Here is a 27,933-nt window from a genome sequence, read left to right as displayed (position 1 = left end):
AAGGAAGGAGTCTCTCAAAAGGTCACTTTTCTTTATTTCCCAGTACCCCCAATCTTACAGCATGATCAGGGTCTTTCCAACGTGTAGGCTTTCCTGACCCTGCAGGGCAGCTGAAGTTCCAAAGGCCTAGCCAGGGGCCCGTCACACTGGGAATCTCCAGCTGAGACCATTTCTAAAAGTGGTTCCTGGGCACAATGTGGAATCAGGTTGGCCAGTCACTCCTCAGTCCCCTCCTAGAGGCACAGGGACAATGCAGCAGCTTGCCCCTCTGGCTTGCTGGAACCATCCCAGGAAAAGGAGGGGAGGAACTCCAGATAGCAAGGAGTCTTCTGGCTGAAAGAAGTTGAGACCTGGGCCAATTTACCTCGGGGCAGGTCGGGCCCTTGGAGACTGTGGAGCAGACCCAGGCTAGACCCCTACTCAGCAAAGGTGAATTCCCGCCATACTTTGCCAATGTCCACCTTCACTGACATGGCCTGAAAACACACTGGGTACAGAGGGACACACATGAGAGATCCTGGGTTCAACCCTGTTGAAAGCCAGCATGCTGGGAGAGAACTTCCTTCACTTTGTCCACAATGGTGTCCACCTCAGCCATGGCCCCCAAACCTAGGGAACAAAGTTCTGCTGTGGCCCTGCAGACTGAGGCAGGGTACCACCCCCGACTCCCATCCCACCCAGTACTCCCCCAAGGGCTCCACCCAGACCCCAGTGCCTGAGAAGGACAGGACCTTCTGCCTGAGCCAGACCCTCACATCCTTCTGAAACCCACCAGGACAGGCCCCGGAAACAGTTACAGTAGCTGTCATGAACTATGCACGGGCTGTGTGCCAGGGATACCATGCACCTTACATGAACTATCTCATTTAATCCTAACAACTCTGAGGGGGAAGGAATTGATTTCCATCTTCCAGATGAGAAAGCTGGGCTCGGAGGAGAATGGTTTTGCCTGAGGTCACAACAGGCTGGGATCTTAATCCAGATCTGACCATGGGCCATGAGGACAGGCTGTAAGCCTGGCCAGGTGCCCACCTTGGTCTCCACACACCAGCTTCTTGGCCACACAGGGGATCTCGATATAGCCAAAGGCCTGGAGCTGGCCCACCTGCTGCGAGGTAAGAGGATGCTCCCACATGGCAGTGTTCATTGCTGGGCAGAAGAGCAGGGGCTTTCCGCGGTCCCAGGCCCGGATGACACAGGTCTGTGAAAAAGGATGGGGAAGGGGGCGCCTGCTGTTCCAGCTGCCATCCTCCCCAACCCTTCCAAATCCTACACACCATCCTCTGGGTCACAAGCAGCCATGAGGTTAGGATGACTGAGGTTAGGATGACTGAGGGCTGCTATCTGCAGGGAGCTGTCTCATGTCCCTCTAGGAAAAGAGAGGGGAGTTCAGAGAACAATGAAATGAAGAGGCCAGGACCTATGCCACCCTTCTCAGTGCCCCTGCCCTCTCCTGAGGACAGGAAGGAAGTAGGACAGCACATAGCCTCTGGATCTGGCTGTTTGCATCGACCCAGACACCAGCATTTGTTTCCCACCAATGTCTCTCAGAGTTCAGCAACCAAGCTATGAGTGGACAGTTTCAGTCACACTTTCTCTTGGCCCCATGACACCTGCTGCTTCTGCAAAAGTCATGAGTATACCTAGAAGAGCCCCCTGACTGCATGTAGGGTGGGGTGAGGGCTGGGCTGGGGTTTCTACGTGTCCTCAAAATAAAACACACTGATCAGAGCAGAAACCGAACCCCTCCATGTCCCACACTTTCTTGCTCTGTCCACCTCATCTCTAAGCTCAGGGCTTCCTGGACAAACCAGAGCTCCTCCAAACCTTCTGGCAGCAAGAGGCAAGAAAGGGGGCATTAGTTCCCATCATAACTTCTGTTTGGCCAAAACTGTATTCAGCAACTCAGGTTCTGCCCCTGGGAATCTGCTTGGGCGAAGAGAAGGCCTGGATCCCGATCAGGAGACCAGCTCCCAGCTAGACTGGTGACCCAAGGAAGTCTCCTCTTTCTGGATCTTCTTGGCTGTTTACCACAAAGAAGGGGCCAAGGACTGAGTAGGCCAGAGGGCAGGTCAGATGACAAAAGGCCCAGAGGCCAGTACACAGATTCACACTCAGCACACTGCTCTAATAGCACCACAAGTTCTGGGCACTAGAAAGGAAGGAAGGAGCAGGGCCCATCAGGGGGTTGAGGAGCTCCCCCTTGTCACTCACCGAGTAGGGCCGATAGGGGAGTTGGGGCACCGCCCCCTGTCACACACAGAGCAGGGCAGATCAGGGGGTTGGGGCGCCGCCCTCTATCACCCACAGAGCAGGGCCAATCAGGGGGTTGGGGCGCCGCCACTCTCACACTCAGGGTAGGGCCGATGGGGAGGTTATGGTTCTACCCTGTCACACACAGAGCAGGGCCAATCAGGGGGTTGGGGCGCCGCAGCCTGTCACACACAGAGCCGCAGGGCGATCAGGGGGTTGGGGAGCTCCCCCCTATCAGGCACAGAGCAGGGCTGATCAGGGGGTTGGGGCGCCTTCCCCTGTCAGGAACAGAGCAGGGCAGATAGGGAGGTTGTGGCCCCGCCCCCTGTCACACACAGAGCCACAGGGAGATAAAGGGGCTTGGGCGCTGCCCCCTGTCACACTGATCCCAGTGCCGGGAGGCCTCGCGGCTCCGCTGATCCCGGTGTTGGGAGGCATATTACCCTTTTACTATATAGGATAGAGGCCTGGTGCATGGGTGGGGTTGGCTGGTTTGCCCTGAAGGGTGTCCTGGATCAGGGTGGGGGTCCCAACTGGGGTGCCTGGCCAGCCTGGATGAGGGGATGATGGCTATTTGCAGCTGGTCACACACCCTTCAGGGTGGGGGTCCCCACTGGGGTGCCTGGCCAGCCTGGATGAGGGGATGATGGCTGTTTGCAGCTGGTCACACACCCTTCAGGGTGGGGGTTCCCACTGGGGTGCCTGGCCAGTCTGGGTGAGGGGCTGAGGGCTGTTTTCAGGCTGGTGGGTGACGGAAGCTCCCAACCGCTCCTTTTTTTCTTTTTTTTTTTATTCTGGGGCAGCTTTAGCTCTGAGGCTCCAGCTCTTAGGCCTCCGCTCCTGAAAGCAGGTATCTGGTTTGTTTCGGTTCTATAATCGAAACAATGTATAACTCCAGCTCTGAGATCCTGGCTCGCTGAAAGCAGGTTTCTGGGGTTTTGTTTAGCTTCTATATTTGTAACTATGTTTCAAACTGCAGGCTCAGAGGCCGGCAAGGCAGGCAGGAAACGTTGGTTTCCTCCGTCACTGAAGCAAGCAAGCCTCATGTTAGTTTCAAGCTGCCTGGCTGCCGGCCGCCATCTTGGCTGGCAGTTAATTTGCATATCGCCCTGATTAGCCAATGGGAAGGGTAGCGGTTGTACTCTAATTACCATGTTTCTCTTTTATTAGATAGGATATATATTTTAAGTTTGCCTTCAAGTGAAACCTTTTGTGGAAAATGATCTGGGCGCTGGTCTTGGGAACTTATTCTACTGTTCAGCCAACTCAGGAGGAGGGAACTCCAAAGATTTCAAGGAGCAATGGCAGCTTCAAGGAAAAAAAGGAAAGCAGAACTTTCAGGAGGAAGAAGGGAGCCCTCTCAGAGAGCAGCCTAGGCTGGGGCTTAAGTCCTAGAGCTTGGTGTGCTTCGCCACATCAGCCAGCTGCTGACTAGCAGTGGGAAGCCTAGAGGTTTGGTAACACAGTGCTGGTCACATACAACTCTGACCCACTTAAATCAAAGTGGCAGGAGGCTCACAGGCTCCAGCTGCCCTGTCAGCCCTGGCACCAACCCCACTGGGAAGCCTTCTGCACTCCCTTACCCTGCTTCTGGCCACACAACCTGTGTGCTGCCCTTCTTCTGGTCACCTTGTGTTCTTACTCAAATAATGCTTAAATCACTAGTAGATTCTTCCAAAGTGCCTTAAGTGCCAACAACAAGCATAGGAGGAGACTAACCTATCTGACCCCCCAAAATATTGACCCAGCTTCGTTATTCACTTCTTCACCATATTAAACTCTGAAAAACTCCAGGCTGTTTGCCACAGTAAAATTACTAATTATCTCATACATATAATAAGTATATGCCAACTAGTGTGCAAGGTGGTGACTCTATTGTCAAATGACTGACTGGAAACATTGAAGATTGGGCCACACACCAGAGCATACTCCCTTCTCACCTGAATGAGTGAACAAAAACCCTCTCCTTCCAGACTGTGAGTTCCCTGTGTCCTGTGTGTCTCTCAGCATGGGTCCAGTGCATGGTAGGTAAAAGCTCAATAAATGAGTAAAGGTAGGGTAATAAGGCAGAGGGAGGAGAGAGATCATGCCTAACTTCTTCCAGGATGATCAAGTACACAAAGTTTCTTTAAGGACAATAGCTCCCTGAAGATCTATCAATCCCACTTTGCACAGCTGAACTTGTGCTCCTTTCCTCCATCATCCATAAGCTCACACTCTTGCCCTGTCTTTCTCCTATTTTCCTCTCTCAGCTTTCCATGATACATAGGAAAACTGCACCTCCACCTGTGACTAAATACAGAAGAGATAAATGTGTGTGAAACATCCATGAAGAAGTAAACACTCTTATTAGTTGCCCATGTGGATACCCAGATCCCAGTGAGAAGGCAGGCAATGGAACTAGGCCAGGAGACTGACAGAATGGCAGCCCATGAATGAAGGACAAAGGGAGAAGAGCTGAGCATCAAAGGGCAGGTGAGTGGTGGACAGCCTCAGAAAGCACAGTCGAGTCCATCCATCCACCACACCTTCTGTCAACTTGTCAGAGCATAGGTGAGATGGGTAGGGGGCAGAGGGACAGTGTTCTGAGCAAACAGGACCATGATAAAAGGATTCCAAGGTGAGAACCTTACACAAAGGTAGTCTATAGCTCAGCAAACTGGGAGAGAGGTTCAAGGAGGAAGGAGGGCACAGGGATTCACTCACAAGCAAGTTGTCACAGATGCCACTGGCCACCTTCCCCAGAGTGTTGGCATCGAGAGGAGCCACCAGCATAAGGTCTGCCCACCTCCGAAGGTCAATGTGGAGAACTGGGTCGGACCGGCACTTCCACATCTGGCAAGGAGAAAGAAATGGGGTCACTGGGCAGACCACTCTGTTGGTGGAGGGAAGGAGGTGTGTGTGTGGGCGGGGGGACCTGGGGGGAGGAAACAGAGGCCAAGGACACTAAGTCAGGAACTGGAGGAAGACCACCTGATGAGCAACCCTGCCCAAATCCACTGCCACTCCCTCTCACAGCTAAGCTGGTGAGAGCACTGGCTGCAGAGTCAATAGCCTGAGAGAAACCAGGCCTAAGAAAACAAACGCCCCTTGTCTTTCCAAGCTATTCCCTTTATGGTTTGGTTTTCAAGAGAACTGACATCTGGCAGGGAACTCCTGCCCTGTCTGCTTGAGGCGGATGCTTGGGTTGTCTAAGCCAGTGGACAGTGAGAAATGTCTGGGGCAGTGAGAAATGGGGGAGGGGAAGAATTGGGGAAGACGGACCAATCAGAAATGTTCTAGGCGTAGAATGTTTAAAAATGCCTGGCAGGGCACCCCTTTGAGGCCCACACTCAATGTCTGGTGAATCAGCCAGTGCCCACCCTTCTGAGAGAGAGCAGATGTAGGCTGTGGGAAGTGAGGCACTCTGGACAGCCCTGACATTGGGAGCCATGGGGACATGGTGAGGGAAACAGAGCTCTTCTGTGGTTGTATCAGCCCAGATAAGCCCAAGGGCATTCAACTTCAGGCTCAGGGCCAACGCTGAGCTCTGCCTGGGGTGGGGGGAGACTATAGGCCTCCCACAGGCCAGAAGCTAGACAGTTGTTTTCCTCATCACCTCTGCCTTGAGGGCCCTAACTGCTGACGTGAGCCTGGTCTGTCTGCTCTGACCACCAGGACTATGGGCTGCAGGAGTACAGTCCTGTCCTATTGATAGACACATGATGGAACACAGCCCTGGGGACCCCCAACACTGACCTCCCATTCATCCGCATCGCTGTAGAGGGTGACAGGAATGTCCTGGGGGCTGTAGAAATGTTTGGCTCTTTCAGTTGTGACCACTGCTACTTCCAGCTGTCACCAAGAAAAAACAGGTGGGGGTGGGGGGTGATACATGTTATCAGAGCCACTCCTGGAGGCCATGTGGGACCAGGCCAGGCAAGAGCTTTCTTCATAGCCTAGCTACAGAGAGGACTTCTCCCTCCTTGGCAGTTTCCGTAACTACTTCTACTGTCACCAAAAGTTCAGGCCCCACCAGGTGTGGCTGTTTCACTTCCCTATCAAGGAGCTACTGTGGAATCAGCCATCAACTGTGCAATGTATATAAAGCTGCAGCTGCCACAGGCTCCTGCCGCTCCGGCAGAATGAGGCAAGAGCAGAGCCAGATGGGAAAGAAACTCAGGGCAAGAGCAATCCAGAGGCCATGGCTGGCAGGAGTGGCCATCCCAAGGAGGCTCACAGGTCCTGAGCTCTGGACCACATTGAAGCCCTGCCCTCTGCAGGTGAAGGCACTGGGAGCTGGGGCCTGGCACAGGGTTTGTGTCCATGGCCAGCGAGAGAGTAGGCAGTTTCTTCTCGTACTTCTAAGAACCAGGACTCATGGGCTCCAGCTGCAGACAGGCTCCAGGAAAACCAAACCCACATCACGTGCCTACACGCATGGGGCAAGAACAAAGTTTACCTTCATACTACTCATTTACTAGATAAGTTAACAATGCAAACAAGGGGGATGGTTAAGGTGCTTAACAGAATGATGGCCTTGAGAAAGAGCACATGGTAATGTGAACGGTACTCAAGGTAAAGGAGCCCAGAAGAGGTGGCTGTGAGAAGGATGTAGGAAATAACACGTTTGGGGGACATTTATCCAGAAGGGAGAAATGTCAAGTGTGACAAGGTCAGAATCATTGACTAACCAGAGGAGAGGTCATGGGTGATAGTGTCTGGGCCAGATCCAGTCTGCAGACATGTTGTTTGGCTTGCATGGGGTTATAAACATTTTTGAGCCAGTATATACAAATCAAAAGATTTCACATAGAAAACTTATTTTCCTGGCTTCTCTTGAAAATCAGAAGCTCTGGCAATGCTGGACCCATATTCCTACTGATAACGACTTAGTGGGATTGAGTGATGGCTGTCTCTTTGGATGAGGTGTGCCTATGCCCATTAACCTAGTCCCCAGCCCTCCCTTCCGTCTCCCCAAGGTTTTTTCTCATTTCTTTCCTGCTTGTCATGGGACAGCTTTCTCTCCAAGGTTTGCAGCGGGTGCTGGGACTCAGAGAGGCAGAGCCCCTGGGGACAGGACTGAGAGCCGCCATAACTGCTCTCTCCAGCCCACCCTGTTGATCCTGTGCGACCCGCCCTGCCCAAGCCCTGCACAGAGGCATTTGCCGGATAGCCTCAGGCAAAGGCTAGATTAGCACCTCCCTAGAGGACAGAAGTTCTCTCACTGCAGACACAGCTGATTCTCACAGCCACTTGGCCTGGAGGTCAAACCCTCCCTGGTATTAGCTACAACAATCAAGGCTTAACTACAAGACTGCGCACAAAGACCACTAGGGGGTGCACCAAGAAAGCATAACAAAATGCGGAGACAAAGAAACAGGACAAAATTGTCAATGGAAGATATAGAGTTCAGAACCACACTTTTAAGGTCTCTCAAGAACTGTTTAGAAGCCGCCGATAAACTTAATGAGATCTACAAGAAAACTAATGAGACCCTCGATGTTATGATGGGGAACCAACTAGAAATTAAGCATACACGGACTGAAATAACGAATATTATACAGACTCCCGACAGCAGACCAGAGGAGCGCAAGAATCAAGTCAATGATTTGAAATGCAAGGAAGCAAAAAACACCCAACCGGAGGGGCGGAATGAAAAAAGAATCCAAAAATGCGAGGATAGTGTAAGGAGCCTCTGGGACAGCTTCAAGCGTACCAACATCAGAATTATAGGGGTGCCAGAAGATGAGAGAGAGCAAGATATTGAGAACCTATTTGAAGAAATAATGACAGAAAACTTCCCCCACCTGGTGAAAGAAATGGACTTACAGGTCCAAGAAGCGTGGAGAACCCCAAACAAAAGGAATCCAAAGAGGACCATACCAAGACACATCAGAATTAAAATGCCAAGAGCAAAAGACAAAGAGAGAATCTTAAAAGCAGCAAGAGAAAGAAACTCAGTTACCTACAAGGGAATACCCATACGACTGTCAGCTGATTTCTCAACAGAAACTTTGCAGGCCAGGAGGGAGTGGCAAGAAATATTCAAAGTGATGAATACCAAGAACCTACAACCAAGATTACTTTATCCAGCAAAGCTATCATTAAGAATTGAAGGTCAGATAAAGAGCTTCACAGATAAGGAAAAGCTAAAGGAGTTCATCACCACCAAACCAGAATTATATGAAATGCTGAAAGGTATCCTTTAAGAAGAGGAAGAGGAAGAAAAAGGTAAAGATACAAATTATGAACAACAAATATGCATCTATCAACAAGTGAATCTAAGAATCAAGTGAATAAATAATCTGATGAACAGAATGAACTGGTGATTATAATAGAATCAGGGACATAGAAAGGGAATGGACTGACTATTCTTGGGGGGGAAAGGGGTGTGGGAGATGCGGGAAGAGACTGGACAAAAATCGTGCACCTATGGATGAGGACAGTGGGTGGGGAGTGAGGGCGGAGGGTGGGGTGGGAACTGGGAGGAGGGGAGTTATGAGGGGAAAAAAGAGTAATAATGTAATAATCTGAACAATAAAGATTTAATTAAAAAAAATTCCCTGATCAAAATTCAGACCCTCATATTAGATGTTTTAAAATCCATCACTCACATCAAAATGTGCCTAAAAAGGCAGATTTAAAACAAAAGGATAGCCATTGCTGGAATTTCTCAGTGGTTAGAGTGTTGGCCTATACATCAGAGGTTGGCAAGTTCAATTCCAGTCAAGGGCACATACCTGGGTTACAGGTCTGATTCCTGTTCCCCGCAACGGCGCATGTAGGAGGCAACCAATCACTGTGACACATCGATGTTCCTCTCCCCCCCCCTCCCTTCACTCTTTCTTTAAAAATAAATGGCAAAGAAACCATCAACAAAACAACGAGAAAACCCACTGTGTGGGAAAACATATTTGCCAATGTCATATCTGATAAGGGCCTAATCTCCAAAATTTATAGGGAACTCATACAACTTAACAAAAGGAAGATAAACAATCCAATAAAAAAATGGGCAAAGGACCTAAATAGACACCTTTCAAAAGAGGACATTCAGAAAGCCAACAGACATATGAAAACATGCTCAAAGTCACTAATCATCCGAGAGATGCAAATCAAAACAACAATGAGGTACCATCTCACACCTGTCAGACTGGCTATCATCAACAAATCAACAAACGACAAGTGCTGGAGAGGATGTGGAGAAAAAGGAACACTTGTGCACTGCTGGTGGGAATGCAGACTGGTGCAGCCACTATGGAAGACAGTATGGAGTTTCCTTAAAAAACTGAAAATGGAACTCCCATTTGACCCTGTGATCCCACTTCTAGGAATATATCCCAAGAAACCAGAAACACCAATCAGAAAGGATATATGCACCCCTATGTTCATAGCAGCACAATTCACCATAGCTAAGATCTGGAAACAGCCTAAGTGCCCATCAGTAGATGAATGGATTAGAAAACTGTGGTACATCTACACGATGGAATACTATGCTGCTCTAAAAAGGAAGGAACTCTTACCATTTGCAACGTCATGGATGGAACTGGAGAGCATTATGCTAAGTGAAATAAGCCAGTCAATGAAGGAAAAATACCACATGATCTCACTCATTCATGGATAATAGAGACCATTATAAACTTTTGAACAATAATAGATACAGAGGCAGAGCTGCCTCAAACAGATTGTCAAACTGCAGCAGGAAGGCCGGGGAGGGTTGTGGGGCAGGAGGTAGGGGGGTAAGAGATCAACTAAAGGACTGGTATGCATGCATATAAGCATAACCAGTGGACATAAGACATTGGGGGATAGGGGAGGCTAGGGGACTGTCTAGGGCGGGGGGATAAAATGGACACATATGTATTACCCTTTGTAATACTTTAAGCAATAAAAAAAAATAATAATAAATAAAATAAAATAAATGGCAAAAATATCTTCACACCTGGGTGAGGATTAAAAAAATAAAAGAATATGTTAAATTAAAGAATAAACTTTCAGTTAAATAAGGTGGATTAAACTCTGCTCCCTCCCAAAGCCCCTGAAATAAGAGTAAAGGGATTTTGTAAATAGTATGAACCATCAAGAACAAAGAGAAGAGGACAAAAACAAAAACAAAACAAAAAAGCAGTTAATATATGTAAAAACACTTTTGGAATATGGAATTGGAAAGAGGTATTAGTAGATTCAAAGCAGATCAGATGAGATCAGATGCCATTTTTGTTAAATGAACATTCAGAGGGGAAAAAGAACTCTTGGAAATGAAAATTATAAATAATGAAATTTAAAAACTCAATATAAGTTTAGAAGAAATCATTCAGAAAATAGAAAGATAAAGAAATGGATAATAGCAGGGGGGAAAGGTGAAAAAATCAGATCAACTCCAGAATTCCAAAATCTGACACATAATGAGTTCCAGAAAAGAACAGAAAAATAGAGGGGAGAAAATTACAAAAGAAATGAAATTTTCCAGAACTGAAAAACTCAGAGGTGGGAGTCATCTCTTCTGCCTGTAGGAGTTTGAGGTGTCCCAACGTTAGGCTCAGGGAACCTGGAGTATCACATCCATAGAACCCATTGAGTGTCTGTCAATGCCTATACCCACACTAACACTTCTAGAAGCTACATCCTCCTGCTGATGTATATGGAGCTTGCAATCCACAAAAAAAAAATTAAGAGTTCTTCTCACCCATGTTGCTACTGAGCCACAAGCCCTAAACTGCATCTGCACAGTTAACTCTTCTAGTCCCAAATGCAGTTTCTCACTTTTCCTTGGTAAAATCCACCTTTCCAGAGTTGGTCCCCTGTTTCAGTCTATGGAGCTCTTGGCCTGTTCTTCTTGGCCTATTCTCCGCCAGCACCACCATCAGCAGAGCCCTGAAACACGAATTCAAATCATGAACAGAACAAAGACAAGAGCAGGGCCCTTCCATAAGTCTAGGGTTGAGGGTGGGGAAGAATCCTTCCCAAGTAAAATCTTTAAGTGGTTATAAATATGCTAACATCACCAGGTGGTCAGGGGATGTCCTAAGGTTACATCAAAACCTTACCTAAAATCCAAAAATACTTTGTCTGATATTCAAAAAAACTGAAATGGGTATGCCTTATTCCCAATGAGCCCAATCAAGCCCAGTGACAAACCATTTCCTAAGTGCTTACAAGCCCTGTCTATAGATATCTGTGGAGCCCACCTCCTTTGTCGTTTTGCTAAATGGATATTAGTCATCTTTAGGCCCAGGCCCTCTGCTGTCTCTAACGCACCCTGTAGGTCACCAACTATAACTTCAGTACTCCAGGTGACCTTGCCAAGGTCAGAAGATGAATCACTCAACTTGGGGTTCATGTCCCTCCTATCACCATCTGTCCTACTTTTTCAAGTTCAAAAGAAAAAACGGAAACAAAACAAGACTCAAGTCCCTCCCATTTCTTTCTTTCCATCCTAATGTTATGCCATTGGCCTCCAGCACCAGGCATTGTTTTGTTCTTTTTCCAAATACATGGAACAGCCCTCTTGGTTGTCCTGTTTCATTGCAAGCTTCAGCTCAATCTGGACCACATAAACCTTCATGTTTAGTCACATGTCCTCCTTTCCATCTGTGTTCTCCCCTCACCCCAACTGATTTCTTTATTTTTTATTGTTGAAAGCTTTACAGATGTCGCCTTGTTTCCCTCCGTTGACCCCCTCTACCCCGCTTCCACCCCTTCTCCAGGCCTTCACTGCACTATTGTCTGTGTCCATGGGCTATGCATATATGCATGTAAGTCCTTTGGTTAATCTCTTCCCATCCCTCCTTCCCTCTAAAACATGTCAGGCTGTTGCATCTTTGTTGTCTCTGGTTCTATTTTGTTTGTCAGTTTATTTTGTTCATTAGATTCCACATATGAGTGAGATCATGTGATGCTTGTCTTTCTCTGTCTGGCTTATTTCTCTTAGCATAATACTCCCCATGCTGTCTCAAAAGGTAAGAGACCCTTCTTTTTTACAGCTGCATAGTATTCCATTGTGTATATGAACCACAGTTTTTTTATCCATTCATCTACTGATAGGTACTTGGGCTATTTCCAGATCTTAGCTATTATAAATAACTAGTGGCCCCGTGCACGAAATTCGTGCATGGGGGAGGGGGTGTCCTTCAGGGGATGTCCAACTGCTGGACATCCACTGTGGGATCGGGCCTAAACCGGCAGTCGGACATTCATCTCACAATCCAGGACTGCTGGCTCCTAACCACTCACCTGCCTGCCTGCCTAATCGCCCCTAACCACTCTGCCTGCCAGCCTGCTCGCCCCCAACTGCCCCTCCCACCAGCCTACTTGGCACCAACTGACCCCCCCCCCCCCCAGCTGGCCTGCTTGCCCCCAGAGTCCAGCCCCGCCAGCCTGATTCCAATTGCCCCCCCCCCCTCGCTGGCCTGCTCGTGCCCAACTGCCCCCCTGCTGACCTGCTCACTCCAAACTGGGCCCCCACTGTCCTGATCACCTCCAACTGACCCCCACTGACGGCCTGCTTGCCCCCAACTGGCCTCCCTGCTGGTCTGCTTACCCCCAACAGCCCCGCCCCCCACCAGCCTGATCACCCACAACTGCCCTCCCCTCTTGGCCTCTAACTGCCTCTACCTCAGCCCCGCCACCATGGCTTTGTCCAGAAGAACATCGGAAGGTCTCCTGGAAGGTCTCCCAGTGTAATTAGCACATTACCCTTTTATTAGTATAGATAGAGGCCTGGTGCACAGGTGGGGGCCGGCTGGTTTGCCCTAAAGGGTGTCCTGGACCAGGGTGGGGGTTCCCTTGGGGCGTGGGGCAGCCAGGGCAAGGGGCCTGTGGTGGTTTGCAGGCCAGCCACACCCCCATGGGGTGAGGGTCACCGCTGGGGGTGTGTGACAAGCCTGGGTGAGGGGCTGAGGGAAGCAGGTATCTGGGATTTATTTATCTTCTATAATTGAAACTTTGTAGCCTTGAGCGGAGCCCAGGGCCAGCCAGGGTGGGCAGGGAAGCTTGGCTTCCTCCATTGCCGGGGACAACCCAAGCCTCCTGCTCGCTCCAGCTACGTGACCACTGCCATCTTGGTTGGGTTAATTTGCATACTCACACCTGATTGGCTTGTGGGCGTGGCTTGTGGGTGTAGCAGAGTGACACCAAGTTGCATGTTTCTCTTTTATTAGTGTAGATGCTGCTATGAACATAAAAAATATGGAATGCTTCACGGATTTGCATGTCATCCTTGCACAGGGGCCATGATAATCTATTGTTCCAATTTTAGTATACTGTATTTTTCCATGTATAAGATGCCCCCAACTATAAGATGACCCCCACTTTTCCTACCCAAAATTAAGAAATCAGTATTTTAAACATAAAACAGAACACATTTTTATTTAGTAATTACAGTAGGTAATGTTTACATACCAGTACTATGATATTATGCAGCATATCCCTTTATCCAACCTCTGTTGCATCACTGCTCTCTTCTTCATCACTATTAGTTCCAGACATATAAATTTCTTCAACTTCTATTGTATCACTGCTGTCTTATGAGTCACTGTCTATATATGTGAGATCATCCTCATAAACAGGTGGCATTTTCTGAGCTAACTTTGTTCGTGTTCTCATGGCCAACCCTTCTCTCCTCATGAAACTGAAGCACCATTTTGCCTTTCCTATAAAATCAACAATGTTCATTTTGCTTGCAAACATTCTTGCCTGACATTGAATAAGCTTGGTTGATACACATAAGCCACTCTGGCACTGTTCTATAATCCAAGTCTTAAGCCCCTGCTCCAAGTTTGCCCATTTTGCTGGTTTTCCTCTTAAGGCCTTCTTCTTTTTTGGCATCTTAATGAGTTTTCTTCCTGTTTTCTCCACTGTCTGATCAGACACTCAGTGGGAGGAGGTCCAAATTGTCTCTCTGCAGCTCTATTTCCATGTTCTTTTTCATAGCTGATTACATTCAGTTTGAATTTTGCAGAGTAAGACAATCAGACGAGATCGGGCGCGTTCAGGGTGGTGTGGCCGTAGACAGAGTAAGACAATCACTTACCGGTATTTATCTTTTTATTTTTTGACATCTTTATGGGCTCAGAACGCTCTGGTCTCTGTTGCATCTGCATACTCTTCACCTCCACTTCCAATTACGGCATCAGCTGATGTCAGTAACAATAAGGCTCAGGATTGGAGGAAGCCTGTTTGACAAGGTATGGGCAGCCACGAACCCCTGTGGCTACCTCCTCGGGTGACTTCGTGTATAAGATGCTCCTCCGTGTATAAGATGCTCCTCCGTGTATAAGATGCCCCTCAATTTTCAGTCTAATGACTTTATAAAAAAAATAGCATCTTATACACAGAAAAATATGGTATGTGCTGCTGAAGTGAGCACTCCATCTGTTTTCCAATCTCTGTCAACAGAGGGCTTTCCAGGTACTTATATCAGTTTCTAATCACTGCCTTGTTTTCCTCATGGGTGCCACTTTCTCATTTCTAAGAGTTTCCCAACCATCTTGAACAATTTGCCACTTAAGAATGTCCCAGTTCAGCCCTAACCGGTTTGGCTCAGTGGATAGAGCGTCGGCCTGCGGACTCAAGGGTCCCAGGTTCGATTCCGGTCAAGGGCATGTACCTTGGTTGCGGGCACATCCCCAGTAGGGGGTGTGCAAGAGGCAGCTGATCGATGTTTCTCTCTCATCGATGTTTCTAACTCTCTATCCCCTTCCCTTCCTCTCTGTAAAAGTCAATAAAATAAAAAAAATTAAAAATAAAAAAGAATGTCCCAGTTCATCCTCTTCTATCCTGAAATTTTGAAAGCTTCATCCTGAACATCTAGTTCCCCTACTCTCCCCAACTCCCAAACTGCCTGCCAGGTCTTCAAGTGAAGACTGTGCCTGGGCCCAGCCTTCAGAAGCATTCCGTTTGGTAATGGCTGTGTTTAGGGGCTCCCTCCTCTATCTCAGCTCTACCCTTTCTTTCCTTCTACATCACCTTCAGGGCCTCAGGGCCTGTCCTTGGCCCCTAGAGGGTGCCAGGTAGGGCTCCCACACTGGGGATTAGCCCCTGCTTGAGATCTTCCCTCTAAGCTCCTCCCCCAGTCTCTCAGTTGATCCCTCTCTGGCTACCTTCCCAGGGCACACAGTTGTTAGGGAGTTTCCTGGGGTCACTGTCGTTACCTAAAGAGTAATGTGGAAAGTATATGATGGGTCCATCCTTTCCAGTGCTCCTACCCTGACCCTACTGAAGTAGCCACCTCTCCTTGGAAGTGACCCTGACCCCAGTGCTGTCCAGCAGGCCCAGGCCAGTTTTTCTGGTTTTAGAGAGATGTCACTTGATCTGATTCATCAGCCCTATGGGCTTTGTTTTTTCATTTTCATTCACTCTGTCAAAAGGTCTGGGAGCCAAGTTTGCACACATTTGAAGAAAATAAAAAGCAAGCTGTGTTACCTTCTAGATATTAAATTACTCAGACTATTGACTCATTCAACCTGACCTTTCTCCCAGCAAATGCCAAGGAGTCCTGGCAGGGCAAAAACAACTCCTGAGGGCAGGAACCCTCCTCAGCTTTCTCTTACACACTCCTAGGACCTAGTAGAAGCAGGGCTAGGCATTAAAACAATCGCCCACATACTACAGAGCTCCTGAAAGGCAATTCTGTGCACAGTCTTTTGGCAAGACCACTGTGAACAGTTTTTATATCTAATGTTTTTAACCTGAACCTCTTTGTGTGATGTGACCAATGCCTGGCCACACCCTTATATGAGCTTCCTGTCTGTATTTTGCCCAGTATTCATAGTGATTTCCTTCTGAAACCAGTTGGCAAGTCTGGTTTCCTTTTCTCTGCTGAAGAGACTGACTTTAAAAATAAAATAAATATATACAGAGGGTAGATGCTCAACCACTGAGCCAAACCAGCCAGGCAGGGCCAAATACTACTTTAAACTTTGTCACAACTACTCAACTCTGTAGCAGCAAGACTGCAGCCATTGACAAAACATAAATGAGTACATGTGGCTGTGTTTCAATAAAACATTATGGACCCTTAAATCTGAATTTCCTATACTTTAGTGTGACACAAAATAGTCTCCTTTTGATTTTTCTAACCATTTAAATATGTGAAAATCATTCTTAGCTCACAGGCCATACAAAAATGACCCATAAACCAAGAGGTCACAGTTCAATTCCCAGTCAGGCACATGCCCAGGGTGCGGGCTCGATCCCCAGTAGAGGGCGTGCAAGAGGCAGTGATCAATGATTCTCTCATTGCTGTTTCTGTCTCTCCCTCTCCCTTCCTCTCTGAAATCAATTTTTTTTTTTAAATGTAAAGAAAAAATATGCCAAAACCGGTTTGGCTCAGTGGATAGAGTGTCAGCTTGAGGACTGAAAGGTTCCAGGTTCGATTCCGGTCAAGGGCATGTACCTGGGTTGTGGGCACATCCCCAGTGGGGGATGTGCAGGAGGCAGCTGATTGATGTTTCTCTCTCATCGATGTTTCTAACTCTCTATCCCTCTCCCTTCCTCTCTGTAAAAAATCAATAAAATATATTAAAAAAAAAAAAAAGAAAAGAAAAGAAAAAATAAAACAGGCCACAAAACCGGATTTGGCCTGGGGCCATTGTTTGCTAAGTCCTGTACCTTGCTCATTCATGTATATCTTAAGGATTGTCCCACATCAGCACACAGAGATCCATCCATTCATTCTTCTAAACCATCACCAAGGAGTCCATTGAGAGGCTGGACCATAATTGCACCACACCTCTCTATAGTTGGACAATTTGTTTCCTGTTTCATTGTTGTTTTGAAATTATAAAAAATGTTATAATCAATTTCTTTATACAAATGGATGTTTATAAATATACCCCACAGGATTCAGACCTATAGGTGAATCAAGGGCTGTCAACATTTGTGATTTCTCTAGACATAGCCAAATAGTCCTCCAGAAAAGCAGAATTTATTTCATACTACATGAGCAGAGCACTCTTTCCCTCCCTCTTGATGACTCTGAATGTCCTGATGGGCATTCTAGAAATGTATCCTTCTCTAAGCTCAGAGCCTGCCAGCTCCCTGAGTGAGAGATTTCCTCTACCTTTAGAAATCTCCTTCCAGCCTGGCCGGGCATGACTCAGTGGTTGAGCGTAGACCTATGAACCAGGAGGTCACATGTCCTGGTTTCAGACTCTATCCCTCATAGAGGGCATGCAAGAGGCAGCCGACCAATATTCTCTCTCATCATTGATATTTCTATCTCTCTTTCTCTTCTCCCTTCCTCTCTGAAATCAATAAAAATATTTTTTAATAATAATAAAAATAGAAATCCCCTTTTGGCTCTCAGCCCTGCTGATGCTTGCCCTAGCAAAGCTAGAGGTATCTGTTTTCTCCTCCCAAGTGAGAAGGATGCCAACCAAAGGGCAGAAACTGACTGATAACTCACACTAACTGCCACCCCATTACATGACAATTATGAACTGCAAAAAATCCCGAAGCTCCTTCCCCCCAAGACCTTCTCTCAAGATGCTTTTGGGCCCTAGTCCTTTGTGCTCTTACATCTAGAATCTTCTATCACTAGTGCCAAAGAGGTCTTGTAGATGGGTCATTTGAGTAGCTTCTCTTCAGTGCATGAATAAGAAACCTGAGGCCAGCCCTGGCTAGTGTGCTAAATGATTAGAGCATCAGCCTGCGCACCAAAGGGTCGGGAGTTCGATTCCTGGCCAAGGGCTTATATCTGGGTTGCAGGTTCACTCCACACCCCAACCTGGGCACATGTGGGAGGTAACCAATTAATGTGTCTCTCTCACCTCTCTCTCCCCCCTCCTCCCTTCCTGCCTCCCTTCCATCCTCTCTCTGAAAAGCCATGGACAGAATATCCTCAGGTGAGGAAGGGGAGGGGAGGGGAGGGGAGGGGAGGGGAGGGGAGGGGAGGGGCGGGGAGGGGAGGGGAGGGGAGGGGAGGGAACTGAGGCAATAAAGAACTAACTTGCCCAGGGTCCCAGAGTGAGAAATTCTCTACACTCAGCTGCCTCTTTTTTTATTTTTTTAATATATATGTTTATTGATTTCAGAGAGGAAGGGAGAGAGAGAAACATCAATGATGAGAGAGAATCATTGATCAGTGCCGGGAGCCGTCAATCCTTGTGGTTTCAAGGGACCTGGCATATATGGCATACTGTTCTTAATATGTTTGCTCACCTTCTTGGCACTATGTGTTTTAACCAAGGTCACCTCTCTGAGAAAGGTTGTTTCCCCAGGTAGGGATTTTCCCCTGAAGTTACGGAGGGAATAAAACCCCTTAACTAGCCGAAACCGGTTTGGCTCAGTGGATAGAGTGTCGGCTTGCGGACTGAAAGGTCCCAGGTTCGATTCCGGTCAAGGGCATGTACCTGGGTTGCAGGCACATCCCCAGTGGGAGATGTGCAGGAGGCAGCTAATCGATGTTTCTCTCTCATCGATGTTTCTAACTCTCTATCTCTCTCCCTTCCTCTCTGTAAAAAATCAATAAAATATAAAAAAATAAAAAAACCCTTAACTAAGTGCCAGGCAGGTAATTAATCACTTTAACTACGAACAATCATGCTTAAGCTACATAATCTTTACTCCCTGGAATGGAGATAAGAAACGCCCTAACCTTTGGAATAGAGATTGATAGGATTGGAATCAACTGGTATAAATACAGATGTAACAAGACAACAGGACACAGAACCTACACAGAACCTAGAGACAGAAGAACTTCGCTGGAGAGAACATGGCAAAAGATCCTGGACAGAAACTGGCCACAGAACCTAGCGAGAGAACATGGCAAAAGATCCTGGACAGAAACTGGCCACAGAACCTAGCAAGAGAACCTGGCTGAAGAACCTAGAGACAGAACCTGGCTACAGAACCTGGATAGAACATGGCAAGAGAACCTGACTAGAACCTGGTGACTGAACCTGGCTGGAGAACCTAGCAAGAGAACATGGACACAGAACCTGGCTGGAGATCCTAACCAGAACTTCGCTGGAGATCCTGAACAGAACTTCGCTGGAGATCCAGACCAGAACTTGGCTGGAGATCCTGGCTAGAGATCCTGGCTAGGCTGCTGATCAACTGAACGTTGTCTCCGTGTCATTCCTTCTTCGCCGACTCCGTCCTCACCTTTGGGGACCCCTGGACCTGCTGGGGTTGGACCCCAGCAGATCAACTGCTTCCTGCACACCCCGCACTGGGGATGGAGCCTGAAACCCGAGCATGTGCCCTGACCAGGAATCGAACCCTGATCTTCTGACTCATAGGTTGACACTCAACCACTGAGCTACACCGGACAGGTTCAGCTACCTCTCTTGAGGTAAGGCTGGCCCCTGTTGTCCAACTCCCCCCACCTCACATAAAGACTCCAAGTCTACTTTGTTGGTGGCCACCCTTCCCTGACAGTTGGTATGTGAGTCTTGAGGCCAAATCCATTCCTCTCCCTCATGCCCTCACAATTTCCCTGGTCTGGCTCTATGTCAGTGGCTCTGCTGGGATGACTGGACACAGGTGAATCAGGAGTAGTTATGAGCCACATCTGTGGAATCACTCAACTCCCTGCAGCCACACCCCAGCTTCTTGTTTGCTAGTCAGAATCTAGGTATACCTAATGGTGCCTTGGCATGTGAACCCATGACTTAGACAAAGAGCAGAGAAGGACTGCTTCAAGGGACAAAGATTGCTCCTCGGGGGTGATGCAGAAATGGGGAGATCAGTGCCATCAGAGAATGTGGATAAGTGCTACCTCAGGGTCAACACAAGGCAAGCCAGGGATCCCCCTTAGTTACCAACACCTCACAAGGGCCCCACCAACAAACCCAGGCTCTTTGAGGAGCTGTCTACCTGCAGGATGAAAGAGCCTAAGGTGACATGGATGTGGGCCCTCTACTTGAACAGATGGATTGTGGATCCCATGATTCTTCCCATATGGCTGGCCCAAAGGACTTAACAGTAAGGGGAAAGAGAGTGAAGGACAGGAAACAAACACTGTTAAGTGCTTTCATGTGCCAGGAGCTGTGCCTAGCTTTTGGCACAAGATGACAAACTGTTTCATCTGTGTTCCCCTTTCTGAGCCTTGACAAGAGCCCAAAAGGATGGGTGAGAGTAGTCATCCTAATTTTAAACCAAAAAAAGCAGGCTCCATGAGGCTAAGTCAGGACATCCTTCTTCCCAGGTCAGTGACTTTCTGGCTACCCATCTTCTGGCTTCAACTCCAGCCAGAGAGGGAAAACTGAGTCCCGTTCCAGATATAGCCTGTCCCTCAGCAGACCAGGCTAAAAAGCCTGGAGTGGGCTGGAGAACCTTCCTGCCCCAGGCAACCCTTTCTTCATACCTCTATAAATGCTGGCTGCATGGAACCAGGATGCGTGGAGCTGCCATTTCCCTTAGCTCTGAAGCTGCCCATCTGTTTCCTGGGCTAGGACTCCCTGCCACCAGCCAGTCTGGAAATGTACTTGCTCTGGGGCTATGGGAAAGGGAAACTACGTGTCTTCCTCCCTCCCTAGGGGGCAATGGCAGAGGCTGCTGCTACTGCAATCCCTTCCAGGCCTCCCACCCTCAGGGCTCTGCTGGCTAGCTCCTACCAACAGTTTAGGGCACATGAGGGTGGCAGGCTCCAGGTAGCCCTGCCCCAGCAGCACCAGTGCCAGCCTCAGAATAGCCACAAGACTCTCCTCTCTTTTCCTATCTGGCCTAGCTGGCATCCATGGCTGCCTGCCTTACTGCTTCTCCTGGCCTGGGAGGTGGGGGTGGGGGTGTGAGGTGAGGGGCTGATTTTCTGGGTAGAAGTTTAGTGAAAGATTTCCCAGTCCCTGCCTGGAATCTCAACATGTTCATCTGCTGATGAGCACTGCTCCCTGCTGGACACACCGGGTACACCCACCTGTGCCATCCTGCGTCAGGAGCTGTGCAGGTAACAATCAAGGAAAAGCATCACCCAAGCCCCAGTGGCTTAACACTACTCCACAAAACTAGTCTCCAACAACACAAGCAGTGTCAACGGCAATTGATGGTTCCCCATCTTAATCAAGATTCTCTCCTTGACCAAACTGTAGTGAGCTACTTTTTTGACTTGGCCTGTCTTTGAGCCTTGTCCTCAAGAGCAACAATCCTGCTCATAAGTTGGTTTCTCCAGAAGCCCACCCCCACCCCCCTCGATATCTGACTATCCTGGATCTCATCAGGCTTCTCATCCAGAAGATGTGTGATTACCCTGCCTGCTTTCAGCAAGAATCCTGTTGGGACAGTTTAGTCAGAATGTTTCCTCTTAGCGATCTTTCCGTCCACTGGCTCCCACACTGCTCCTTGGCTATAATCCCCCCTTTTCCTTGTTGTATTCAGAATTAAGCCCAGTTCTACACTGGGCTTAACTTTTCTGAATAACTTTTTCTGCCATAACTTTTCTGAATAAAATGTTCTTACCACTTTAATACATTAAATGAGTTTTGCAAGGGAGCAAAATCACATGGGTTGAGGCAGGTCAGGAAGGTTTCTACATGAATTTTTTGTGCAGAATTTGGAAAGACAGAGAGGGCAGTGCAGCCTGGCAGGGAATGGCCAAAGCAAAGGCCTTCAGAATGGAGTGTGTGGCAGTGGGAGGTCAATGAAGGCACTTGGATACCAGATTAGGAAATGGGTTACCTGCTGGCTTTCACACTGTTTAAAGCGTAGAACTTTTCCCACAGAAGACTACCCCAGACCCCAATATATTAAACTGATTAAAGTTGAGATGGTCTGGCCAATGGCTGGGGATTAAACCCCTCACACTGAACACAATGCAGTGGCCCCTGGGCATGGATGAACACTTGAAGGAGCAAAATTTAAACCAGAGCTGTGAACAATGCACTTGGACTGATAGGACAGCCATGGTATCTAAGGAGGGAGAACAGAACCACAGTGTAGAAGACAGAGTGAAAGCAGGGGCAGGGAGCCCAAAGCAGAAGGGAACACAGAGAATTTGCTGCCATTTCTCCAGCTAGCCCTCCGCCCATGCCAGGACGTTAGGGAATCTCAGGGTCAACATATGGAAACTCATTGCCTCCACTTATCAGTGTTCCTTTCCCAGTCTTCCCTTAAGCTCTGTCCAAACTATCTAATCCAGCTCCTGGTTAAACTGGCAAATTCGGTCTCTGTGCCCTGCGTTCCCCTCACACCAATATACACAGACAGCCACAAACACCATAATTAAGAAGAAGAAACCCTGTGCACTGCACAAAAGTGGGCTGGCTATAGGACCAGCAACTCTCTAACGTCAGAGGTCGCCATGCTTGTCTTGTAAAGATACTCACGCCAGGAATGTCCAAAAGCTGTGACACCAGGAGAGGTAACTTCAGGGCCGCCACACTCCCAGTGACACCCACAAGGACACGGAACTGCCTCTCTACCGAGGGCGCAGCGGCTGGACACGAGGCCCTTGGTTCCATGTGGGGTCTGGTGGCTTCGAGTTCTGGGAGCCTGCCAGAACTGGGCTCCATAAAGCTGTCAGGATTTGGAATCTAAAAGCAGAACAAGGGGTGCCCACTTCATTTATACATTCAACCAAAATGTATTGAGCACCCTGTTAAACCTCCCAACTGCTGGGGTTCCTGAGGGATCAGCAGTCCCAGCTTCTGGGAGCACAGTTTGATAAGAAGGCCAGACACCCTCACCACACATAGGTCAATTACAATGTAATGTGGCCAGCACTGTGAGGAAGGTCAATACCAGGAACTATGGCTGCCAATAGTAACTGTCTGAGGAAAAATTAACATTCAAGTTGAGTCCTAAAAGACAAGTAAGTTTTCCAGAGTGAGGGAAATAACCTTGCAAGTTACTGATAGTGGAGCAATCTTACAAAGATGAAAAGGCGTGAAGAAAGGTGGCAGGCTTGGTGAACAGGGAGCAGCTTAGTAGTGAGGCTAAAGTGTAATGGGCATGGGGAGGTAAGGCTGTAAAGTCAGGTCAAGGGTGAGTTTCCATTTTAGAAAGATGGTGCTGGTGACAGTGTGAAGGGGGTCCTGGTGGTGGTGAGATTGGAGGGGCAGGGTAAGGAGCTACTGTAGTGGGCCAGGCTGATTAACTGAAGGGAGTGGCAGAATGCCTGTGAGGTGGAACCTTCAGCAACAAGGGGGCCAGAGGGCTTCAGGGAGCTAAGAGATTTGCCTCTGTCCCTGTCCCTGTAGATCAGACTGGACACCACTCTACAAATCCAAGCCTAGGGAGAGACAAGCATAAAGGGATGTAGGTCACCCTGTGAGACCAGCTGATTGGTTTATTCCTCTATCCCTCAGATGTTGCTGGACGTGAATGCCCATGATAACTTGGGCACACTAAAACCTATACTCTGAAGACTGGGACAGCAAGATATATTCCATCAGCAGCAATCTCTAAGGACCAATTACATCTAGCACTGAGCAAAGGAACTGTAGAAGACAGATGCTGTCTTCAGGGAATCTATAGATGAGTTTAGAAGAGAGGAATTACATCTGACATCATTTAAAATGGGTCCTTCTCTGGGATGCACTTTTTTTAATAATCATTAATTAAATTTGTTCATCAGTTTCCTTGCCTCTCCCTCTCCACTTCCCACCACTACCACTGCCACCAGCAAGTCCCCTGAATGTGTGCCCAGGTATAATCACCAACCACCAGCCTCCTGGTAGGTCCTAAACATCTGCTGAATGAATAATAAACTGCACCCTCTGAAACAGGGTGGGGCAGAGAACAGAAACTTGGCCAGTGAATCAGGAGCCCTGGGCCCTGTCCATGATTGTGCTCATGACCTGGTGTGTAACCTTGGCCAGGGTACTTCCCTCCCCGGACCTGTCTCTTCATCTGAAGATGCAGAGATAGGACCAGGTGATCTTTGAAGCTTCTTCTAGCAGAAAACTTTGAGTCAATGAAGGAAAGACAGTGGCAATGGCTCTCTGTACTAGAGGGTCCTCAAATGGGCAGAATCAGCAGGGGAAGAGACACTAACGTAGACTCTGAAGAGGAAGTGCCTGTAAGTTGCCCAATGGCTACCTCTGTGACTGTGTACCCATAGGGTCCTCCTCTTCACACCACAGGCCCCTTGGCTCACTAGGGCCTCTTGCCCAGTATTTGCTTTCAAGAGTCTGGCACACAGCCTCATGAGCTAAGGATCACATTTGGGTTCATTATCCCACTCCTACCTGTAAGTCTCCCAGAGGCCCAGACCCTCCTCAACAGGGGTTAAACACAGGCCAGTTCCCTTCAGTAAGACTCCCCCGAAGTGCCATTTGCCAATGATCTCAATCTTTGCTCTACACCAGGGCCTCAGTCAAAGCCCTGCTTGCTCAGAGCAAAACTGAGTCTACTCTAGGGCCTGGAGAGCCCTGTTAGCAACTGTCAAGGTCTAGAGCAGGGGTCCTCAAACTACGGCCCGCGGGCCACATGCAAATACAAATATTGTATTTGTTCCCGTTTTGTTTTTTTACTTCAAAATAAGATATGTGCAGTGTGCATAGGAATTTGTCCATAGTTGTTTTTTTTTTTAAACTATAGTCCGGCCCTCCAACGGTCTGAGGGACAGTGAACTGGCCCCCTGTTTAAAAAGTTTGAGGACCCCTGGTCTAGAGGGCCTACTATCCAGCTTTTTCCCAGAACTAATCAATAGGCTGATCAGCACCCATAGTAGGTGATGGAAGCACACATCTGACTCTCTAGAGCAGTGGTTCTCAACCTTCCTAATGCCGCGACCCTTTAATACAGTTCCTCATGTTGTGGTGACCCCCAACCATAAAATTATTTTCGTTGCTACTTCATAACTGTAATTTTGCTACTGTTATGAATTGTAATGTAAATATCTGATATGCTATATGTGTTTTCCAATGGTCGGAACCACAGGTTGAGAACCGCTGCTCTAGGGAAACCTACCTACCAGATCTCAAATCTTGATCCTGTCCTACCCTAGCCAACTGGTGCTAGGACAGAAAAATTCCTGCAAAACCAGAAAGTGAATTTCATCTATGCAGCCCCTGAACCTCCACCACATCAAGTTGATATCCCTAAGGAACTGGTTACTGAAAGCAATCAGTGAAACTTAGGGCAGGAATCCATGTTGGTAATTTCTACTATGTCCCGCAGTAGGTGGGGCAGCCCAAGATTTACTACTAGGCCTCTGGAGCCATCTTTGCTAAGGACCCAAACTTAATTACCTTTCTAGAAAAGGTGGGGGTCAGGGAGAATTATATTTGAGGAATAGAAAGTGGATAATTTAATCCACATTTATTTGAAAGCAAGGTCAAACCAATTCAATCTGATAATCCCATGGAGGATGACAACTGGCAGGAGTTCTTTGTTTATACTCACAAAAGATCAAATCACAAACTAGTAAGCCTGTTACTCTCTGTCCAGTTCCTGTTAGAACCACCTATCTGCATAGTCAAGGTAGCTGTAGACAGTGCCTCATTTCCCTGGGCTCTGAGTACTCATAAGGAACTCTTAAGCAACAGAAAGAGTTGGCAGGCAGAGGTTACAGAGCTGAAGGCTGTGATTACTGAGCCTCAAGCTCCCAGGGCACAAGCCATGCAGGTAAGCCACAGAAAAAAAAATGGCAACTCCTCTGTCCTTTAGAAAGACAGGGCTGGGCAGAGTAAAGAGCCTCAGTTTGTAGCAGGGTCATGGTGTGTAAGTCTCCTATGATGAGTTTCATTATGGCAGAGTTAAGTAAAGGTTTCAGGGAGCTGCCAGTCACAATGAGGTCAGGTGTGGAGCCAGAGCAAACCAGGGCTAAGAAAGGGCCAGACAGGGTATGAGCCCAGCCCAAGATAGGAATGATGAGGTGCCAGGGCCTAGGACCAAAGGAGAATGTAACTCAGGGGTGGGTGGGCAGAGATCCAGCATACATTAAGCGCTTGAATCCTTTAGCCTAGTGTCCAAGCCCCTCACTATTGGCTCCAGGCTTCTGCTCTAGCCCAATCTCCCACCAGTCAGCATACTCTACTCTGCCTCAGTAATAATGAACCTCTTGTCGCTCCCTAAAATGTCACCATGTCCCCAAACCCAGAGCCATTAAAAGTAGTCTCATGGCCTGGCCAGCATGGCTCAGTGGTGGAGCATCAACCTATGAACGAGGAGGTCCAGTTTGATTCCCAGTCAGGGCACATGTCTGGGTTTGGGGATGGATCCCCAGTGTGGGGTGTGCAGGAGGCAGCTGATCAATGATTCTCTTTATCATTGATGTTTCTCTCTCCCTTTCCCTTCCTCGCTGAAATTAATAAAAATATATTTTTTTAAAAGGAGTCTCATGGCCACAGGGGTACTTTAAACCCTCTCCCCCAAAGAAAGGCAAGGAACTCTTCAGGCAGCACTCAAGACCTTGGCATTCTAAGACTGTTCTCACAAACCAGAGGCCAGAATACTTGACTTTGCTGCACCAGTAATCTCATTAGGAGAACCTCCTCAACACTGTATGTTGAGGAGATAGATAATATTCACATGCACAGGCTACTAGCAAGAGACTGAGTACTGCCTACTCTCAGCCACAAGGAGAAATGTGGAAAACCCTTGTTTCCAAGACACCACCACTTTCCCAACATGGGAATCTCTCCTGCCCATTATCTGGCATGGGCCTCCAATACTTCAAAAAACAGCATGATGTTTTTCTCTTGACAAAATTTGGCCTCACTCTAATTTTTAAATGCCAGTCGGTACTTTTCGGTGGATCTATGAGATAACAGAAATATCCCAGGGCTCTCCTTTTTCTATTTCACCAAAAGATGACCCCATGGCTCAGTGGGTGAGCATGGACTATGAACCAAGAGGTCACAATTGGATTCCCCGTTAGGCCATATACCCTGGTTGGGGGCTGGACCCCCAGTGTGGGGCCTGCAGGAAGCAGCAGATCAATGAGTCTCTTTCATCATTGATGTCTCTCTCTCTCTCCCTCTCCTTTCCTCTCTGAAATCAATAAAAATATTTTTTATAAAAAAAGATAGTAGTGTGTCCTTTCGGCAGTCCCTGTTACTTTTTGGAGGCAGGATCATGATACCCTTTTTTTTTTTTTAAGGCAAACGTTAAGTGTGGGGAACTGACAGGGTCCCCATTTAAACTAGATTAAACAGCACTGGACTATTGCCTACCAGCGCAAAGAGGGGATGAGAACTCAAGATACAAATTCCCCACTTCAGGCTCTCCAGTGGTTCTCAACCTTCCTAATGCCGCGACCCTTTAATACAGTTCCTCATGTTGTGGTGACCCCCAACCATAAAATTATTTTTGTTGCTACTTCATAACTGTAATTTTGCTACTGTTATGAATCATAATGTAAATATCTGATATGCTATATGTGTTTTCTGATGGTCGCGACCCACAGGTTGAGAACCGCTGCTAACCGGAAAGAGGTCCTTAACGCTCAGGCCCAGGAGCACATATAGGAAAATGAAGTCCCCACAGGCTCCACAGTCCCTACATGCTGACCCACAGTGCAAGCTGAGCGTCACAGATAGACAGAAAACGAGGTGGAGCGCGCGCGCAAACACACACACGAAAGTGAGGACATAGGCACAGCCGCAGAACCACTGTCGCAAGCGAAGCTTTTCCGGCCTGACCTCTCTCCTGCCCCGCTGGAAGACCCAGTCTCCCACCCTTATCCCCTCCCGTTTCCCAGCTCCCTTTGACTCCTCACCCTCGCCAGGGGCGTCTCGGGTAAACCCAAATATCGCACTATCTCTGTCGATTTCGCGCTGATTCTAATTGGCACACAACTTCACGTAAGCATCTCGC

At 47.9% G+C, this 27,933-nt stretch overlaps 1 protein-coding gene, 1 long non-coding RNA gene and 1 pseudogene across 5 annotated transcripts in view; 1 reads left to right on the top strand and 2 right to left on the bottom strand.

Annotated features, from left to right (window-relative positions):
• Nucleotides 1-4,725, top strand: part of LOC118676058 — a 38,183-nt gene extending 33,458 nt beyond the window's left edge. The window contains exon 3 of the long non-coding RNA XR_004974024.1: nt 4,506-4,725. This is a non-coding gene — a long non-coding RNA (uncharacterized LOC118676058). The remainder of the gene's footprint in view (nt 1-4,505) is intronic.
• PPCDC (phosphopantothenoylcysteine decarboxylase) lies at nt 17-27,933 on the bottom strand. 4 transcript variants are annotated; one of them, XM_036349314.1, is made up of 6 exons: nt 27,836-27,933; nt 22,497-22,703; nt 5,992-6,087; nt 4,960-5,088; nt 1,033-1,201; nt 17-609 (listed from the first exon to the last, which is right to left on the bottom strand). In XM_036349314.1, exons 2-6 carry the CDS (start codon nt 22,680-22,682, stop codon nt 524-526), a joined length of 666 nt encoding a protein of 221 aa, XP_036205207.1. In that variant the 5' UTR covers nt 22,683-22,703; nt 27,836-27,933; the 3' UTR covers nt 17-523. The 4 variants fall into 4 exon arrangements, with proteins under 4 accessions (XP_036205207.1, XP_036205225.1, XP_036205235.1 ...); XM_036349332.1 differs by lacking the exon at nt 27,836-27,933 and adding an exon at nt 10,919-11,106 and having other exon boundaries at nt 22,497-22,624; XM_036349342.1 differs by lacking the exon at nt 27,836-27,933 and adding an exon at nt 10,996-11,106 and having other exon boundaries at nt 22,497-22,624.
• On the bottom strand, nt 13,414-13,512 carry LOC118661469 (annotated as a pseudogene).

This window comes from Myotis myotis, unplaced genomic scaffold (genome assembly GCF_014108235.1).
Source record: "Myotis myotis isolate mMyoMyo1 unplaced genomic scaffold, mMyoMyo1.p scaffold_m19_p_1, whole genome shotgun sequence".
Lineage (NCBI taxonomy): Eukaryota > Metazoa > Chordata > Mammalia > Chiroptera > Vespertilionidae > Myotis > Myotis myotis.
The sequence above is the reverse complement of the archived record's forward strand: the minus strand, read 5'-3'. Positions and strand labels throughout refer to the sequence as shown.

Bases quoted from the DNA above. Each gene is read 5' to 3' on its own strand.
- PPCDC (XM_036349314.1), bottom strand. From the start codon at position 22,682: ATGGAGCCCAGTTCTGGCAGGCTCCCAGAACTCGAAGCCACCAGACCC. The intron at 6,088-22,496 runs GTGAGTATCTTT...TCTTGGTGACAG, and splicing joins AGCTTTTGGACATTCCTGGC to CTGGAAGTAGCAGTGGTCAC. The intron at 1,202-4,959 runs GTGAGTGAATCC...CCTTTTTCACAG, and splicing joins GCATCTGTGACAACTTGCTT to ACCTGTGTCATCCGGGCCTG.